The 19,844-nt window shown below is 53.6% G+C and overlaps 1 protein-coding gene across 3 annotated transcripts in view; it reads left to right on the forward strand.

Moving 5' to 3' along the window:
* Positions 1–19,844, forward strand: part of LOC140426009 (netrin-G1-like) — a 1,091,807-nt gene that overhangs the window by 735,211 nt on the left and 336,752 nt on the right. For all 3 annotated transcript variants that reach the window (XM_072510283.1, XM_072510282.1, XM_072510284.1), the window contains exon 4: positions 392–564. In XM_072510283.1, the coding sequence (XP_072366384.1) occupies positions 392–564 (173 nt within the window). The remainder of the gene's footprint in view (positions 1–391; positions 565–19,844) is intronic.

The raw sequence follows: 19,844 nt of genomic DNA on the forward strand, positions 1-19,844 counted from the left end.
GGGAGTGCTGCACTGTCAGAGAGTCAGTACTGAGGGAGTGCTGCACTGTCAGAGGGTCAGTACTGAGGGAGTGCCGCACTGTCAGAGGGTCAGTACTGAGGGAGTGCTGCACTGTCAGAGGGTCAGTACTGAGGGAGTGCTGCACTGTCAGACGGTCAGTACTGAGGGAGTGCCGCACTGTCAGTGGGTCAGTACTGAGGGAGTGCTGCACTGTCAGAGGGTCAGTGCTGAGGGAGTTCCGCACTGTCAGAGGGTCAGTACTGAGGGAGTGCTGCACTGTCAGAGGGTCAGTAATCAGGGATAGCTGCATTGCACTGTAATGTTTCTATGGTCTGGCATCTAACAGATTCCTCAGTTTTTTTGAAACGAGCTTGCTGTTCTCTGTTCCCAGGTGTAAGTGTAACCTTCACGCTAACAACTGCATCTTGGAGAAAGGGACGCTGATTTGCCAGTGTGAGCACAACACGACTGGCCTGGACTGTGAGAGATGCAAGAAAGGTTTTCAAGGCCGTGCTTGGAGAGCAGGCTCCTACCTCCCAATTCCCAAAGGGACAGCCAATGTCTGTGAGTAACGAGCGTTCCTCTGACCCAGCCCAATGTCTGTGAGTAACGAGCGTTCCTCCGACCCAGCCCAATGTCTGTGAGTAACGAGCGTTCCTCCGACCCAGCCCAATGTCATTTACTAAATGAATACTTTGCATCAGTATTCACCAAAGAGAAGGAATTGGTAGATGTTGAGTCTGGAGAAGGGGGTGTAGATAGCCTGGGTCACATTGTGATCCAAAAAGACGAGGTGTTGGGTGTCTTAAAAAATATTAAGGTAGATAAGTCCCCAGGGCCTGATGGGATCTACCCCAGAATACTGAAGGAGGCTGGAGAGGAAATTGCTGAGGCCTTGACAGAAATCTTTGGATCCTCGCTGTCTTCAGGGGATGTCCCGGAGGACTGGAGAATAGCCAATGTTGTTCCTCTGTTTAAGAAGGGTAGCAAGGATAATCCCGGGAACTACAGGCCGGTGAGCCTTACTTCAGTGGTAGGGAAATTACTGGAGAGAATTCTTCGAGACAGGATCTACTCCCATTTGGAAGCAAATGGACGTATTAGTGAGAGGCAGCACGGTTTTGTGAAGGGGAGGTCGTGTCTCACTAACTTGATAGAGTTTTTCGAGGAGGTCACTAAGATGATTGATGCAGGTAGGGCAGTAGATGTTGTCTATATGGACTTCAGTAAGGCCTTTGACAAGGTCCCTCATGGTAGACTAGTACAAAAGGTGAAGTCACACGGGATCAGGGGTGAACTGGCAAGGTGGATACAGAACTGGCTAGGCCATAGAAGGCAGAGGGTAGCAATGGAGGGATGCTTTTCTAATTGGAGGGCTGTGACCAGTGGTGTTCCACAGGGATCAGTGCTGGGACCGTTGCTCTTTGTAGTATACATAAATGATTTGGAGGAAAATGTAACTGGTCTGATTAGTAAGTTTGCAGACGACACAAAGGTTGGTGGAATTGCGGATAGCGATGAGGACTGTCTGAGGATACAGCAGGATTTAGATTGTCTGGAGACTTGGGCGGAGAGATGGCAGATGGAGTTTAATCCGGACAAATGTGAGGTAATGCATTTTGGAAGGGCTAATGCAGGTAGGGAATATACAGTGAATGGGAGAACCCTCAAGAGTATTGAAAGTCAAAGAGATCTAGGAGTACAGGTCCACAGGTCATTGAAAGGGGCAACACAGGTGGAGAAGGTAGTCAAGAAGGCATACGGCATGCTTGCCTTCATTGGCCGGGGCATTGAGTATAAGAATTGGCAAGTCATGTTGCAGCTGTATAGAACCTTAGTTAGGCCACACTTGGAGTATAGTGTTCAATTCTGGTCGCCACACTACCAGAAGGATGTGGAGGCTTTAGAGAGGGTGCAGAAGAGATTTACCAGAATGTTGCCTGGTATGGAGGGCATAAGCTATAAGGAGCGATTGAATAAACTCGGTTTGTTCTCACTGGAACGAAGGAGGTTGAGGGGCGACCTGATAGAGGTATACAAAATTATGAGGGGCATAGACAGAGTGGATAGTCAGAGGCTTTTCCCCAGGGTAGAGGGGTCAATTACTAGGGGGCATAGGTTTAAGGTGAGAGGGGCAAGGTTTAGAGTAGATGTACGAGGCAAGTTTTTTACGCAGAGGGTAGTGGGTGCCTGGAACTCACTACCGGAGGAGGTAGTGGAAGCAGGGACGATAGGGACATTTAAGGGGCATCTTGACAAATATATGAATAGGATGGGAATAGAAGGATACGGACCCAGGAAGTGTAGAAGATTGTAGTTTAGTCGGGCAGCATGGTCGGCACGGGCTTGGAGGGCCGAAGGGCCTGTTCCTGTGCTGTACATTTCTTTGTTCTTTGTTGTTGTCTCTGAGTAACGAGCATTCCTCTAACTCAGCCCAATGTCTGTGAGTAACGAGCGTTCCTCTAACTCAGCCCAATGTCTGTGAGTAACGAACGTTCCTCCGACCCAGCGCAATGTCTGTGAGTAACGAGCATTCCTCTAACTCAGCCCAATGTCTGTGAGTAACAAGCGTTCCTCTAACTCAGGCCAATGTCTGTGAGTAACGAGCGTTCCTCCGACCCAGCCCAATGCCTGTGAGTAACGAGCGTTCCTCTAACTCAGGCTAATGTCTGTGAGTAACGAGCGTTCCTCCGACCCAGCCCAATGCCTGTGAGGAACGAGCGTTCCTCCGACCCAGCCCAATGTCTGTGAGTAACGAGCGTTCCTCTAACTCAGCCCAATGTCTGTGAGTAACGAGCGTTCCTCCGACCCAGCCCAATGTCTGTGAGTAACGAGTGTTCCTCCGACCCAGCCCAATGTCTGTGAGTGACGAGCGTTCCTCCGACCCAGCCCAATGTCTGTGAGTAACGAGCGTTCCTCTAACTCAGCCCAATGCCTGTGAGTGACGAGCGTTCCTCCGACCCAGCCCAATGTCTGTGAGTAACGAGCGTTCCTCTAACTCAGACCAATGTCTGTGAGTGACGAGGGTTCCTCCGACCCAGCCCAATGTCTGTGAGTAACGGGCGTTCCTCCGACCCAGCCCAATGTCTGTGAGTAACGGGCGTTCCTCCGACCCAGCCCAATGTCTGTGAGTAACGGGCGTTCCTCTAACTCAGCCCAATGTCTGTGAGTAACGAGCGTTCCTCTAACTCAGCCCAATGTCTGTGAGTAACGAGCGTTCCTCCGACCCAGCCCAATGTCTGTGAGTAACGAGCGTTCCTCCGACCCAGCCCAATATCTGTGAGTAACGAGCGTTCCTCTAACTCAGCCCAATATCTGTGAGTAACGAGCGTTCCTCTAACTCAGCCCAATGTCTGTGAGTAACGAGCGTTCCTCCAACTCAGCCCAATGTCTGTGAGTAACGAGCGTTCCTCCGACCCAGCCCAATGTCTGTGAGTAACGAGCGTTCCTCCGACCCAGCCCAATGTCTGTGAGTAACGAGCGTTCCTCCAACTCAGCCCAATGTCTGTGAGTAACGAGCGTTCCTCTGACCCAGCCCAATGTCTGTGAGGAACGAGCGTTCCTCCGACCCAGCCCAATGTCTGTGAGTAACGAGCGTTCCTCCGACCCAGCCCAATGTCTGTGAGTAACGAACGTTCCTCCGACCCAGCCCAATGTCTGTGAGTAACGAGCGTTCCTCCGACCCAGCCCAATGTCTGTGAGTAACGAGCGTTCCTCTGACCCAGCCCAATGTCTGTGAGTAACGAGCGCTCCTCACACCCAGCCCAATGTCTGTGAGTAACGAGCGTTCCTCCGACGCAGCCCAATGTCTGAGTAACGAGCGTTCCTCTAACTCCGCCCAACGTCTGTGAGTAACGAACGTTCCTCCGACCCAGCCCAATGTCTGTGAGTAACGAACGTTCCTCCGACCCAGCCCAATGTATGTGAGTAACGAGCGTTCCTCTAACTCAGCCCAATGTCTGTGAGCAACGAACGTTCCTCTAACTCCGCCCAACGTCTGTGAGTAACGCGCGTTCCTCCGACCCAGCCCAATGTCTGTGAGTAACGAGCGTTCCTCCGACCCAGCCCAATGTCTGTGAGTAACGAGCGTTCCTCCGACCCAGCCCAATGTCTGTGACTAACGAGCGTTCCTCCGACCCAGCCCAATGTCTGTGAGTAACGAGCGTTCCTCCGACCCAGCCCAATGTCTGTGAGTAACGAGCGTTCCTCTAACTCAGCCCAATATCTGTGAGTAACGAGCGTTCCTTTAACTGAGCCCAATGTCTGCGAGTAAAGAGCGTTCCTCCGACCAAGCCCAATGTCTGTGAGTAACGAACATTCCTCCGACCCAGCCCAATGTCTGTCAGTAACGAGCGTTCCTCTAACTCAGCCCTATGTCTGTGTTTATCGAGCGTTCCCCCGACCCAGCCCAATGTCTGTGAGTAACGAGCGTTCCTCCGACCCAGCCCAATGTCTGTGAGTAACGAGTGTTCCTCCGACCCAGCCCAATGTCTGTGAGTGACGAGCGTTCCTCCGACCCAGCCCAATGTCTGTGAGTAACGAGCGTTCCTCTAACTCAGCCCAATGTCTGTGAGTAACGGGCGTTCCTCCGACCCAGCCCAATGTCTGTGAGTAACGGGCGTTCCTCCGACCCAGCCCAATGTCTGTGAGTAACGGGCGTTCCTCTAACTCAGCCCACTGTCTGTGAGTAACGAGCGTTCCTCCAACTCAGCCCAATGTCTGTGAGTAACGGGCGTTCCTCCGACCCAGCCCAATGTCTGTGAGTAACGGGCGTTCCTCCGACCCAGCCCAATGTCTGTGAGTAACGGGCATTCCTCTAACTCAGCCCACTGTCTGTGAGTAACGAGCGTTCCTCCGACCCAGCCCAATGTCTGTGAGTAACGAACGTTCCTCCGACCCAGCCCAATGTCTGTGAGTAACGAGCGTTCCTCCAACCCAGCCCAATGTCTGTGAGTAACGAGTGTTCCTCCGACTCAGCCCAATGTCTGTGAGTAACGAGCGTTCCTCCGACCCAGCCCAATGTCTGTGAGTAACGAGTGTTCCTCCGACTCAGCCCAATGTCTGTGAGTAACGAGCGTTCCTCCGACCCAGCCCAATGTCTGTGAGTAACAAGCGTTCCTCCGACCCAGCCCAATGTCTGTGAGTAACAAGCGTTCCTCTAACTCAGCCCAATGTCTGTGAGTAACGAGCGTTCCTCCGACCCAGCCCAATGTCTGTGAGTAACGAGCGTTCCTCCGACCCAGCCCAATGTCTGTGAGTAACGAACGTTCCTCCGACCCAGCCCAATGTCTGTGAGTAACGAATGTTCCTCTAACTCAGCCCAATATCTGTGAGTAACGAGCGTTCCTCCGACCCAGCCCAATGTCTGTGAGTAACGAGCGTTCCTCCGACTCAGCCCAATGTCTGTGAGTAACGAGTGTTCCTCCGACCCAGCCCAATGTCTGTGAGTAACGAGCGTTCCTCTAACTCAGCCCAATATCTGTGAGTAACGAGCGTTCCTTTAACTGAGCCCAATGTCTGCGAGTAACGAGCGTTCCTCCGACGAAGCCCAATCTCTGTGAGTAACGAACATTCCTCCGACCCAGCCCAATGTCTATGAGTAAAGAGCGTTCCTCCGACCCAGCCCAATGTCTGTGAGTAACGAGCGTTCCTCCGACGCAGCCCAATGTCTGTGAGTAACGAGCGTTCCTCCGACCCAGCCCAATGTCTGTGAGTAACGAACGTTCCTCCGACGCAGCCCAATGTCTGTGAGTAACGAGCGTTCCTCCGACCCAGCCCAATGTCTGTGAGTAACGAGCGTTCCTCCGACCCAGCCCAATGTCTGTGAGTAACTAGCATTCCTCCGACCCAGCCCAATGTCTGTGAGTAACGAGCGTTCCTCCGACCCAGCCCAATGTCTGTGGGTAACGAGCGTTCCTCCGACCCAGCCAAATGTCTGTGAGTAACGAACGTTCCTCTAACTCAGCCCAATGTCTGTGAGTAACGAGCGTTCCTCCGACCCAGCCCAATGTCTGTGGGTAACGAGCGTTCCTCCGACCCAGCCCAATGTCTGTGAGTAACGAACGTTCCTCCGACCCAGCCCAATGTCTGTGAGTAACGAGTGTTCCTCCGACCCAGCTCAATGTCTGTGAGTGGCGAGCATTCCTCCGACCAAGCCCAATGTCTGTGAGTAACGAACGTTCCTCTAACTCAGCCCAATGTCTGTGAGTAACGAGCGTTCCTCCGACCCAGCCCAATGTCTGTGAGTAACGAACGTTCCTCCGACCCAGCCCAATGTCTGTGAGTAACGAGTGTTCCTCCGACCAAGCCCAATGTCTGTGAGTAACGAACGTTCCTCCGACCGAGCCCAATGTCTGTGAGTAACGAGCGTTCCTCCGACCCAACCCAATGTCTGTGAGTAACGAGCGTTCCTCCGACCCAGCCCAATGTCTGTGAGTAACAAGCGTTCCTCTAACTCAGCCCAATGTCTGTGAGTAACGAGCGTTCCTCCGACCCAACCCAATGTATGTGAGTAACGAGCGTTCCTCCGACCCAGCCCAATGTCTGTGAGTAACAAGCGTTCCTCTAACTCAGCCCAATGTCTGTGAGTAACGAGCGTTCCTCCGACCCAGCCCAATGTCTGTGAGTAACGAGCGTTCCTCCGACCCAGCCCAATGTCTGTGAGTAACAAGCGTTCCTCTAACTCAGCCCAATGTCTGTGAGTAACGAGTTTTCCTCCGACTCAGCCCAATGTCTGTGAGTAACGAGCGTTACTCTAACTCAGCCCAATGTCTGTGAGTAACGAGCGTTCCTCCGACCCAGCACAATGTCTGTGAGTAACAAGCGTTCCTCTAACTCAGCCCAATGTCTGTGAGTAACGAGCGTTCCTCCGACCCAGCCCAATGTCTGTGAGTAACGAGTGTTCCTCCGACCCAGCCCAATGTCTGTGAGTGACGAGCGTTCCTCTAACTCAGCCCAATGTCTGTGAGTAATGAGCGTTCCTCCGACCCAGCCCAATGACTGTGAGTAACAAGCGTTCCTCTAACTCAGCCCAATGTCTGTGAGTAACGAGCGTTCCTCCGACCCAGACCAATGTCTGTGAGTAACGAGCGTTCCTCCGACCGAGCCCAATGTCTGTGAGTAACGAACGTTCCTCTGACCCAGCCCAATGTATGTGAGTAACGAGCGTTCCTCCGACCCAGCGCAATGACTGTGAGTAACGAACGTTCCTCTAACTCAGCCCAATATCTGTGAGTAACGAGCGTTCCTCCGACCCAGCCCAATGTCTGTGAGTGACGAGCGTTCCTCTAACTCAGCCCAATGTCTGTGAGTAACGAGCGTTCCTCCGACCCAGCCCAATGACTGTGAGTAACAAGCGTTCCTCTAACTCAGCCCAATGTCTGTGAGTAACGAGCGTTCCTCCGACCCAGCCCAATGTCTGTGAGTAACGAACGTTCCTCCGACCCAGCCCAATGTCTGTGAGTGACGAGCGTTCCTCTAACTCAGCCCAATGTCTGTGAGTAACGAGTGTTCCTCCGACTCAGCCCAATGTCTCTGAGTAACGAGCATTCCTCTAACTCAGCCCAATGTCTGTGAGTAACGAACGTTCCTCCGACCCAGCGCAATGTCTGTGAGTAACGAGCATTCCTCTAACTCAGCCCAATGTCTGTGAGTAACAAGCGTTCCTCTAACTCAGCCCAATGTCTGTGAGTAACGAGCGTTCCTCCGACCCAGCCCAATGCCTGTGAGTAACGAGCGTTCCTCTAACTCAGGCTAATGTCTGTGAGTAACGAGCGTTCCTCCGACCCAGCCCAATGCCTGTGAGGAACGAGCGTTCCTCCGACCCAGCCCAATGTCTGTGAGTAACGAGCGTTCCTCTAACTCAGCCCAATGTCTGTGAGTAACGAGCGTTCCTCCGACCCAGCCCAATGTCTGTGAGTAACGAACGTTCCTCCGACCCAGCCTAATGTCTGTGAGTAACGAGTGTTCCTCCGACCCAGCCCAATGTCTGTGAGTGACGAGCGTTCCTCCGACCCAGCCCAATGTCTGTGAGTAACGAGCGTTCCTCTAACTCAGCCCAATGTCTGTGAGTGACGAGGGTTCCTCCGAACCAGCCCAATGTCTGTGAGGAACGGGCGTTCCTCCGACCCAGCCCAATGTCTGTGAGTAACGGGCGTTCCTCCGACCCAGCCCAATGTCTGTGAGTAACGGGCGTTCCTCTAACTCAGCCCAATGTCTGTGAGTAACGAGCGTTCCTCCGACCCAGCCCAATGTCTGTGAGTAACAAGCGTTCCTCTAACTCAGCCCAATGTCTGTGAGTAACGAGCGTTCCTCCGACCCAGCCCAATGTCTGTGAGTAACGAGCGTTCCTCCGACCCAGCCCAATGTCTGTGAGTAACGAACGTTCCTCCGACCCAGCCCAATGTCTGTGAGTAACGAATGTTCCTCTAACTCAGCCCAATATCTGTGAGTAACGAGCGTTCCTCCGACCCAGCCCAATGTCTGTGAGTAACGAGCGTTCCTCCGACTCAGCCCAATGTCTGTGAGTAACGAGTGTTCCTCCGACCCAGCCCAATGTCTGTGAGTAACGAGCGTTCCTCTAACTGAGCCCAATATCTGTGAGTAACGAGCGTTCCTTTAACTGAGCCCAATGTCTGCGAGTAACGAGCGTTCCTCCGACCCAGCCCAATGTCTGTGAGTAATGAGCGTTCCTCCGACCCAGCCCAATGTCTGTGAGTAACGAACGTTCCTCCGACCCAGCCCAATGTCTGTGAGTAACGAATGTTCCTCTAACTCAGCCCAATGTCTGTGAGTAACGAGCGTTCCTCTAACTCAGCCCAATATCTGTGAGTAACGAGCGTTCCTTTATCTGAGCCCAATGTCTGCGAGTAACGAGCGTTCCTCCGACGAAGCCCAATGTCTGTGAGTAACGAGCGTTCCTCCGACCCAGCCCAATGTCTGTGAGTAACGAGCGTTCCTCCGACCCAGCCCAATGTCTGTGAGTAACGAGCGTTCCTCCGACCCAGCCCAATGTCTGTGAGTTACGAGCGTTCCTCTAACTCAGCCCAATGTCTGTAAGTAACGAGCGTTCCTCCGACCCAGCCCAATGTCTGTGAGTAACGAGCGTTCCTCTAACTCAGCCCAATGTCTGTGAGTAACGAGCGTTCCTCCGACGCAGCCCAATGTCTGTGAGTAACGAGCGTTCCTCCGACCCAGCCCAATGTCTGTGAGTAACGAACGTTCCTCCGACGCAGCCCAATGTCTGTGAGTAACGAGCGTTCCTCCGACCCAGCCCAATGTCTGTGAGTAACGAGCGTTCCTCCGACCCAGCCCAATGTCTGTGAGTAACTAGCATTCCTCCGACCCAGCCCAATGTCTGTGAGTAACGAGCGTTCCTCCGACCCAGCCCAATGTCTGTGGGTAACGAGCGTTCCTCCGACCCAGCCAAATGTCTGTGAGTAACAAACGTTCCTCTAACTCAGCCCAATGTCTGTGAGTAACGAGCGTTCCTCCGACCCAGCCCAATGTCTGTGAGTAACGAACGTTCCTCCGACCCAGCCCAATGTCTGTGAGTAACGAGTGTTCCTCCGACCCAGCTCAATGTCTGTGAGTGGCGAGCATTCCTCCGACCAAGCCCAATGTCTGTGAGTAACGAACGTTCCTCTAACTCAGCCCAATGTCTGTGAGTAACGAGCGTTCCTCCGACCCAGCCCAATGTCTGTGAGTAACGAACGTTCCTCCGACCGAGCCCAATGTCTGTGAGTAACGAGCGTTCCTCCGACCCAACCCAATGTCTGTGAGTAACGAGCGTTCCTCCGACCCAGCCCAATGTCTGTGAGTAACAAGCGTTCCTCTAACTCAGCCCAATGTCTCTGAGTAACGAGCGTTCCTCCGACCCAACCCAATGTATGTGAGTAACGAGCGTTCCTCCGACCCAGCCCAATGTCTGTGAGTAACAAGCGTTCCTCTAACTCAGCCCAATGTCTGTGAGTAACGAGCGTTCCTCCGACCCAGCCCAATGTCTGTGAGTAACGAGCGTTCCTCCGACCCAGCCCAATGTCTGTGAGTAACAAGCGTTCCTCTAACTCAGCCCAATGTCTGTGAGTAACGAGTTTTCCTCCGACTCAGCCCAATGTCTGTGAGTAACGAGCGTTACTCTAACTCAGCCCAATGTCTGTGAGTAACGAGCGTTCCTCCGACCCAGCACAATGTCTGTGAGTAACAAGCGTTCCTCTAACTCAGCCCAATGTCTGTGAGTAACGAGCGTTCCTCCGACCCAGCCCAATGTCTGTGAGTAACGAGTGTTCCTCCGACCCAGCCCAATGTCTGTGAGTGACGAGCGTTCCTCTAACTCAGCCCAATGTCTGTGAGTAATGAGCGTTCCTCCGACCCAGCCCAATGACTGTGAGTAACAAGCGTTCCTCTAACTCAGCCCAATGTCTGTGAGTAACGAGCGTTCCTCCGACCCAGACCAATGTCTGTGAGTAACGAGCGTTCCTCCGACCGAGCCCAATGTCTGTGAGTAACGAACGTTCCTCTGACCCAGCCCAATGTATGTGAGTAACGAGCGTTCCTCCGACCCAGCGCAATGTCTGTGAGTAACGAACGTTCCTCTAACTCAGCCCAATATCTGTGAGTAACGAGCGTTCCTCCGACCCAGCCCAATGTCTGTGAGTGACGAGCGTTCCTCTAACTCAGCCCAATGTCTGTGAGTAACGAGCGTTCCTCCGACCCAGCCCAATGACTGTGAGTAACAAGCGTTCCTCTAACTCAGCCCAATGTCTGTGAGTAACGAGCGTTCCTCCGACCCAGCCCAATGTCTGTGAGTAACGAACGTTCCTCCGACCCAGCCCAATGTCTGTGAGTGACGAGCGTTCCTCTAACTCAGCCCAATGTCTGTGAGTAACGAGTGTTCCTCCGACTCAGCCCAATGTCTCTGAGTAACGAGCATTCCTCTAACTCAGCCCAATGTCTGTGAGTAACGAACGTTCCTCCGACCCAGCGCAATGTCTGTGAGTAACGAGCATTCCTCTAACTCAGCCCAATGTCTGTGAGTAACAAGCGTTCCTCTAACTCAGGCCAATGTCTGTGAGTAACGAGCGTTCCTCCGACCCAGCCCAATGCCTGTGAGTAACGAGCGTTCCTCTAACTCAGGCTAATGTCTGTGAGTAACGAGCGTTCCTCCGACCCAGCCCAATGCCTGTGAGGAACGAGCGTTCCTCCGACCCAGCCCAATGTCTGTGAGTAACGAGCGTTCCTCTAACTCAGCCCAATGTCTGTGAGTAACGAGCGTTCCTCCGACCCAGCCCAATGTCTGTGAGTAACGAACGTTCCTCCGACCCAGCCTAATGTCTGTGAGTAACGAGTCTTCCTCCGACCCAGCCCAATGTCTGTGAGTGACGAGCGTTCCTCCGACCCAGCCCAATGTCTGTGAGTAACGAGCGTTCCTCTAACTCAGCCCAATGTCTGTGAGTGACGAGGGTTCCTCCGACCCAGCCCAATGTCTGTGAGGAACGGGCGTTCCTCCGACCCAGCCCAATGTCTGTGAGTAACGGGCGTTCCTCCGACCCAGCCCAATGTCTGTGAGTAACGGGCGTTCCTCTAACTCAGCCCAATGTCTGTGAGTAACGAGCGTTCCTCCGACCCAGCCCAATGTCTGTGAGTAACAAGCGTTCCTCTAACTCAGCCCAATGTCTGTGAGTAACGAGCGTTCCTCCGACCCAGCCCAATGTCTGTGAGTAACGAGCGTTCCTCCGACCCAGCCCAATGTCTGTGAGTAACGAACGTTCCTCCGACCCAGCCCAATGTCTGTGAGTAACGAATGTTCCTCTAACTCAGCCCAATATCTGTGAGTAACGAGCGTTCCTCCGACCCAGCCCAATGTCTGTGAGTAACGAGCGTTCCTCCGACTCAGCCCAATGTCTGTGAGTAACGAGTGTTCCTCCGACCCAGCCCAATGTCTGTGAGTAACGAGCGTTCCTCTAACTGAGCCCAATATCTGTGAGTAACGAGCGTTCCTTTAACTGAGCCCAATGTCTGCGAGTAACGAGCGTTCCTCCGACCCAGCCCAATGTCTGTGAGTAATGAGCGTTCCTCCGACCCAGCCCAATGTCTGTGAGTAACGAACGTTCCTCCGACCCAGCCCAATGTCTGTGAGTAACGAATGTTCCTCTAACTCAGCCCAATGTCTGTGAGTAACGAGCGTTCCTCTAACTCAGCCCAATATCTGTGAGTAACGAGCGTTCCTTTATCTGAGCCCAATGTCTGCGAGTAACGAGCGTTCCTCCGACGAAGCCCAATGTCTGTGAGTAACGAGCGTTCCTCCGACCCAGCCCAATGTCTGTGAGTAACGAGCGTTCCTCCGACCCAGCCCAATGTCTGTGAGTAACGAGCGTTCCTCCGACCCAGCCCAATGTCTGTGAGTTACGAGCGTTCCTCTAACTCAGCCCAATGTCTGTGAGTAACGAGCGTTCCTCCGACCCAGCCCAATGTCTGTGAGTAACGAGCGTTCCTCTAACTCAGCCCAATGTCTGTGAGTAACGAGCGTTCCTCCGACGCAGCCCAATGTCTGTGAGTAACGAGCGTTCCTCCGACCCAGCCCAATGTCTGTGAGTAACGAACGTTCCTCCGACGCAGCCCAATGTCTGTGAGTAACGAGCGTTCCTCCGACCCAGCCCAATGACTGTGAGTAACAAGCGTTCCTCTAACTCAGCCCAATGTCTGTGAGTAACGAGCGTTCCTCCGACCCAGACCAATGTCTGTGAGTAACGAGCGTTCCTCCGACCGAGCCCAATGTCTGTGAGTAACGAACGTTCCTCTGACCCAGCCCAATGTATGTGAGTAACGAGCGTTCCTCCGACCCAGCGCAATGACTGTGAGTAACGAACGTTCCTCTAACTCAGCCCAATATCTGTGAGTAACGAGCGTTCCTCCGACCCAGCCCAATGTCTGTGAGTGACGAGCGTTCCTCTAACTCAGCCCAATGTCTGTGAGTAACGAGCGTTCCTCCGACCCAGCCCAATGACTGTGAGTAACAAGCGTTCCTCTAACTCAGCCCAATGTCTGTGAGTAACGAGCGTTCCTCCGACCCAGCCCAATGTCTGTGAGTAACGAACGTTCCTCCGACCCAGCCCAATGTCTGTGAGTGACGAGCGTTCCTCTAACTCAGCCCAATGTCTGTGAGTAACGAGTGTTCCTCCGACTCAGCCCAATGTCTCTGAGTAACGAGCATTCCTCTAACTCAGCCCAATGTCTGTGAGTAACGAACGTTCCTCCGACCCAGCGCAATGTCTGTGAGTAACGAGCATTCCTCTAACTCAGCCCAATGTCTGTGAGTAACAAGCGTTCCTCTAACTCAGGCCAATGTCTGTGAGTAACGAGCGTTCCTCCGACCCAGCCCAATGCCTGTGAGTAACGAGCGTTCCTCTAACTCAGGCTAATGTCTGTGAGTAACGAGCGTTCCTCCGACCCAGCCCAATGCCTGTGAGGAACGAGCGTTCCTCCGACCCAGCCCAATGTCTGTGAGTAACGAGCGTTCCTCTAACTCAGCCCAATGTCTGTGAGTAACGAGCGTTCCTCCGACCCAGCCCAATGTCTGTGAGTAACGAACGTTCCTCCGACCCAGCCTAATGTCTGTGAGTAACGAGTGTTCCTCCGACCCAGCCCAATGTCTGTGAGTGACGAGCGTTCCTCCGACCCAGCCCAATGTCTGTGAGTAACGAGCGTTCCTCTAACTCAGCCCAATGTCTGTGAGTGACGAGGGTTCCTCCGAACCAGCCCAATGTCTGTGAGGAACGGGCGTTCCTCCGACCCAGCCCAATGTCTGTGAGTAACGGGCGTTCCTCCGACCCAGCCCAATGTCTGTGAGTAACGGGCGTTCCTCTAACTCAGCCCAATGTCTGTGAGTAACGAGCGTTCCTCCGACCCAGCCCAATGTCTGTGAGTAACAAGCGTTCCTCTAACTCAGCCCAATGTCTGTGAGTAACGAGCGTTCCTCCGACCCAGCCCAATGTCTGTGAGTAACGAGCGTTCCTCCGACCCAGCCCAATGTCTGTGAGTAACGAACGTTCCTCCGACCCAGCCCAATGTCTGTGAGTAACGAATGTTCCTCTAACTCAGCCCAATATCTGTGAGTAACGAGCGTTCCTCCGACCCAGCCCAATGTCTGTGAGTAACGAGCGTTCCTCCGACTCAGCCCAATGTCTGTGAGTAACGAGTGTTCCTCCGACCCAGCCCAATGTCTGTGAGTAACGAGCGTTCCTCTAACTGAGCCCAATATCTGTGAGTAACGAGCGTTCCTTTAACTGAGCCCAATGTCTGCGAGTAACGAGCGTTCCTCCGACCCAGCCCAATGTCTGTGAGTAATGAGCGTTCCTCCGACCCAGCCCAATGTCTGTGAGTAACGAACGTTCCTCCGACCCAGCCCAATGTCTGTGAGTAACGAATGTTCCTCTAACTCAGCCCAATGTCTGTGAGTAACGAGCGTTCCTCTAACTCAGCCCAATATCTGTGAGTAACGAGCGTTCCTCCGACCCAGCCCAATGTCTGTGAGTAACGAACGTTCCTCCGACCGAGCCCAATGTCTGTGAGTAACGAGCGTTCCTCCGACCCAACCCAATGTCTGTGAGTAACGAGCGTTCCTCCGACCCAGCCCAATGTCTGTGAGTAACAAGCGTTCCTCTAACTCAGCCCAATGTCTCTGAGTAACGAGCGTTCCTCCGACCCAACCCAATGTATGTGAGTAACGAGCGTTCCTCCGACCCAGCCCAATGTCTGTGAGTAACAAGCGTTCCTCTAACTCAGCCCAATGTCTGTGAGTAACGAGCGTTCCTCCGACCCAGCCCAATGTCTGTGAGTAATGAGCGTTCCTCCGACCCAGCCCAATGTCTGTGAGTAACGAACGTTCCTCCGACCCAGCCCAATGTCTGTGAGTAACGAATGTTCCTCTAACTCAGCCCAATGTCTGTGAGTAACGAGCGTTCCTCTAACTCAGCCCAATATCTGTGAGTAACGAGCGTTCCTCCGACCCAGCCCAATGTCTGTGAGTAACGAACGTTCCTCCGACCGAGCCCAATGTCTGTGAGTAACGAGCGTTCCTCCGACCCAACCCAATGTCTGTGAGTAACGAGCGTTCCTCCGACCCAGCCCAATGTCTGTGAGTAACAAGCGTTCCTCTAACTCAGCCCAATGTCTCTGAGTAACGAGCGTTCCTCCGACCCAACCCAATGTATGTGAGTAACGAGCGTTCCTCCGACCCAGCCCAATGTCTGTGAGTAACAAGCGTTCCTCTAACTCAGCCCAATGTCTGTGAGTAACGAGCGTTCCTCCGACCCAGCCCAATGTCTGTGAGTAACGAGCGTTCCTCCGACCCAGCCCAATGTCTGTGAGTAACAAGCGTTCCTCTAACTCAGCCCAATGTCTGTGAGTAACGAGTTTTCCTCCGACTCAGCCCAATGTCTGTGAGTAACGAGCGTTACTCTAACTCAGCCCAATGTCTGTGAGTAACGAGCGTTCCTCCGACCCAGCACAATGTCTGTGAGTAACAAGCGTTCCTCTAACTCAGCCCAATGTCTGTGAGTAACGAGCGTTCCTCCGACCCAGCCCAATGTCTGTGAGTAACGAGTGTTCCTCCGACCCAGCCCAATGTCTGTGAGTGACGAGCGTTCCTCTAACTCAGCCCAATGTCTGTGAGTAATGAGCGTTCCTCCGACCCAGCCCAATGACTGTGAGTAACAAGCGTTCCTCTAACTCAGCCCAATGTCTGTGAGTAACGAGCGTTCCTCCGACCCAGACCAATGTCTGTGAGTAACGAGCGTTCCTCCGACCGAGCCCAATGTCTGTGAGTAACGAACGTTCCTCTGACCCAGCCCAATGTATGTGAGTAACGAGCGTTCCTCCGACCCAGCGCAATGTCTGTGAGTAACGAACGTTCCTCTAACTCAGCCCAATATCTGTGAGTAACGAGCGTTCCTCCGACCCAGCCCAATGTCTGTGAGTGACGAGCGTTCCTCTAACTCAGCCCAATGTCTGTGAGTAACGAGCGTTCCTCCGACCCAGCCCAATGACTGTGAGTAACAAGCGTTCCTCTAACTCAGCCCAATGTCTGTGAGTAACGAGCGTTCCTCCGACCCAGCCCAATGTCTGTGAGTAACGAACGTTCCTCCGACCCAGCCCAATGTCTGTGAGTGACGAGCGTTCCTCTAACTCAGCCCAATGTCTGTGAGTAACGAGTGTTCCTCCGACTCAGCCCAATGTCTCTGAGTAACGAGCATTCCTCTAACTCAGCCCAATGTCTGTGAGTAACGAACGTTCCTCCGACCCAGCGCAATGTCTGTGAGTAACGAGCATTCCTCTAACTCAGCCCAATGTCTGTGAGTAACAAGCGTTCCTCTAACTCAGGCCAATGTCTGTGAGTAACGAGCGTTCCTCCGACCCAGCCCAATGCCTGTGAGTAACGAGCGTTCCTCTAACTCAGGCTAATGTCTGTGAGTAACGAGCGTTCCTCCCACCCAGCCCAATGCCTGTGAGGAACGAGCGTTCCTCCGACCCAGCCCAATGTCTGTGAGTAACGAGCGTTCCTCTAACTCAGCCCAATGTCTGTGAGTAACGAGCGTTCCTCCGACCCAGCCCAATGTCTGTGAGTAACGAACGTTCCTCCGACCCAGCCCAATGTCTGTGAGTGACGAGCGTTCCTCTAACTCAGCCCAATGTCTGTGAGTAACGAGTGTTCCTCCGACTCAGCCCAATGTCTCTGAGTAACGAGCATTCCTCTAACTCAGCCCAATGTCTGTGAGTAACGAGCGTTCCTCTAACTCAGCCCAATGTCTGTGAGTAACGAACGTTCCTCCGACCCAGTGCAATGTCTGTGAGTAACGAGCATTCCTCTAACTCAGCCCAATGTCTGTGAGTAACAAGCGTTCCTCTAACTCAGGCCAATGTCTGTGAGTAACGAGCGTTCCTCCGACCCAGCCCAATGCCTGTGAGTAACGAGCGTTCCTCTAACTCAGGCTAATGTCTGTGAGTAACGAGCGTTCCTCCGACCCAGCCCAATGCCTGTGAGGAACGAGCGTTCCTCCGACCCAGCCCAATGTCTGTGAGTAACGAGCGTTCCTCTAACTCAGCCCAATGTCTGTGAGTAACGAGCGTTCCTCCGACCCAGCCCAATGTCTGTGAGTAACGAACGTTCCTCCGACCCAGCCTAATGTCTGTGAGTAACGAGTGTTCCTCCGACCCAGCCCAATGTCTGTGAGTGACGAGCGTTCCTCCGACCCAGCCCAATGTCTGTGAGTAACGAGCGTTCCTCTAACTCAGCCCAATGTCTGTGAGTGACGAGGGTTCCTCCGACCCAGCCCAATGTCTGTGAGGAACGGGCGTTCCTCCGACCCAGCCCAATGTCTGTGAGTAACGGGCGTTCCTCCGACCCAGCCCAATGTCTGTGAGTAACGGGCGTTCCTCTAACTCAGCCCAATGTCTGTGAGTAACGAGCGTTCCTCCGACCCAGCCCAATGTCTGTGAGTAACGAGCGTTCCTCCGACCCAGCCCAATGTCTGTGAGTAACGAGCGTTCCTCTAACTCAGCCAAATGTCTGTGAGTAACGAACGTTCATCCGACCGAGCTCAATGTCTGTGAGGAACGAGCGTTCCTCCGACCCAGCCCAATGTCTGTGAGTAACGAGCGTTCCTCTAACTCAGCCCAATGTCTGTGAGTAACGAGCGTTCCTCCGACCCAGCCCAATGTCTGTGAGTAACGAGCGTTCCTCTAACTCAGACCAATGTCTGTGAGTGACGAGGGTTCCTCCGACCCAGCCCAATGTCTGTGAGTAACGGGCGTTCCTCCGACCCAGCCCAATGTCTGTGAGTAACGGGCGTTCCTCCGACCCAGCCCAATGTCTGTGAGTAACGGGCGTTCCTCTAACTCAGCCCAATGTCTGTGAGTAACGAGCGTTCCTCTAACTCAGCCCAATGTCTGTGAGTAACGAGCGTTCCTCCGACCCAGCCCAATGTCTGTGAGTAACGAGCGTTCCTCCGACCCAGCCCAATATCTGTGAGTAACGAGCGTTCCTCTAACTCAGCCCAATATCTGTGAGTAACGAGCGTTCCTCTAACTCAGCCCAATGTCTGTGAGTAACGAGCGTTCCTCCAACTCAGCCCAATGTCTGTGAGTAACGAGCGTTCCTCCGACCCAGCCCAATGTCTGTGAGTAACGGGCGTTCCTCCGACCCAGCCCAATGTCTGTGAGTAACGGGCGTTCCTCTAACTCAGCCCAATGTCTGTGAGTAACGAGCGTTCCTCCGACCCAGCCCAATGTCTGTGAGTAACGAGCGTTCCTCCGACCCAGCCCAATGTCTGTGAGTAACGAGCGTTCCTCTAACTCAGCCAAATGTCTGTGAGTAACGAACGTTCATCCGACCGAGCTCAATGTCTGTGAGGAACGAGCGTTCCTCCGACCCAGCCCAATGTCTGTGAGTAACGAGCGTTCCTCTAACTCAGCCCAATGTCTGTGAGTAACGAGCGTTCCTCCGACCCAGCCCAATGTCTGTGAGTAACGAGCGTTCCTCTAACTCAGACCAATGTCTGTGAGTGACGAGGGTTCCTCCGACCCAGCCCAATGTCTGTGAGTAACGGGCGTTCCTCCGACCCAGCCCAATGTCTGTGAGTAACGGGCGTTCCTCCGACCCAGCCCAATGTCTGTGAGTAACGGGCGTTCCTCTAACTCAGCCCAATGTCTGTGAGTAACGAGCGTTCCTCTAACTCAGCCCAATGTCTGTGAGTAACGAGCGTTCCTCCGACCCAGCCCAATGTCTGTGAGTAACGAGCGTTCCTCCGACCCAGCCCAATATCTGTGAGTAACGAGCGTTCCTCTAACTCAGCCCAATATCTGTGAGTAACGAGCGTTCCTCTAACTCAGCCCAATGTCTGTGAGTAACGAGCGTTCCTCCAACTCAGCCCAATGTCTGTGAGTAACGAGCGTTCCTCCGACCCAGCCCAATGTCTGTGAGTAACGAGCGTTCCTCCGACCCAGCCCAATGTCTGTGAGTAACGAGCGTTCCTCCAACTCAGCCCAATGTCTGTGAGGAACGAGCGTTCCTCTGACCCAGCCCAATGTCTGTGAGGAACGAGCGTTCCTCCGACCCAGCCCAATGTCTGTGAGTAACGAGCGTTCCTCCGACCCAGCCCAATGTCTGTGAGTAACGAACGTTCCTCCGACCCAGCCCAATGTCTGTGAGTAACGAGCGTTCCTCCGACCCAGCCCAATGTCTGTGAGTAACGAGCGTTCCTCTGACCCAGCCCAATGTCTGTGAGTAACGAGCGCTCCTCACACCCAGCCCAATGTCTGTGAGTAACGAGCGTTCCTCCGACGCAGCCCAATGTCTGTGAGTAACGAGCGTTCCTCTAACTCCGCCCAACGTCTGTGAGTAACGAACGTTCCTCCGACCCAGCCCAATGTCTGTGAGTAACGAACGTTCCTCCGACGCAGCCCAATGTCTGTGAGTAACGAGCGTTCCTCTAACTCCGCCCAACGTCTGTGAGTAACGAACGTTCCTCTAACTCAGCCCAATGTCTGTGAGCAACGAACGTTCCTCTAACTCCGCCCAACGTCTGTGAGTAACGCGCGTTCCTCCGACCCAGCCCAATGTCTGTGAGTAACGAGCGTTCCTCCGACCCAGCCCAATGTCTGTGAGTAACGAGCGTTCCTCCGACCCAGCCCAATGTCTGTGACTAACGAGCGTTCCTCCGACCCAGCCCAATGCCTGTGAGTAACGAGCGTTCCTCTAACTCAGCCCAATGTCTGTGAGTTACGAGCGTTCCTCCGACCCAGCCCAATGTCTGTGAGTAACGAGCGTTCCTCTAACTCAGCCCAATATC

The sequence above is a fragment of the Scyliorhinus torazame genome, chromosome 7, assembly GCF_047496885.1.
Source record: "Scyliorhinus torazame isolate Kashiwa2021f chromosome 7, sScyTor2.1, whole genome shotgun sequence".
Lineage (NCBI taxonomy): Eukaryota > Metazoa > Chordata > Chondrichthyes > Carcharhiniformes > Scyliorhinidae > Scyliorhinus > Scyliorhinus torazame.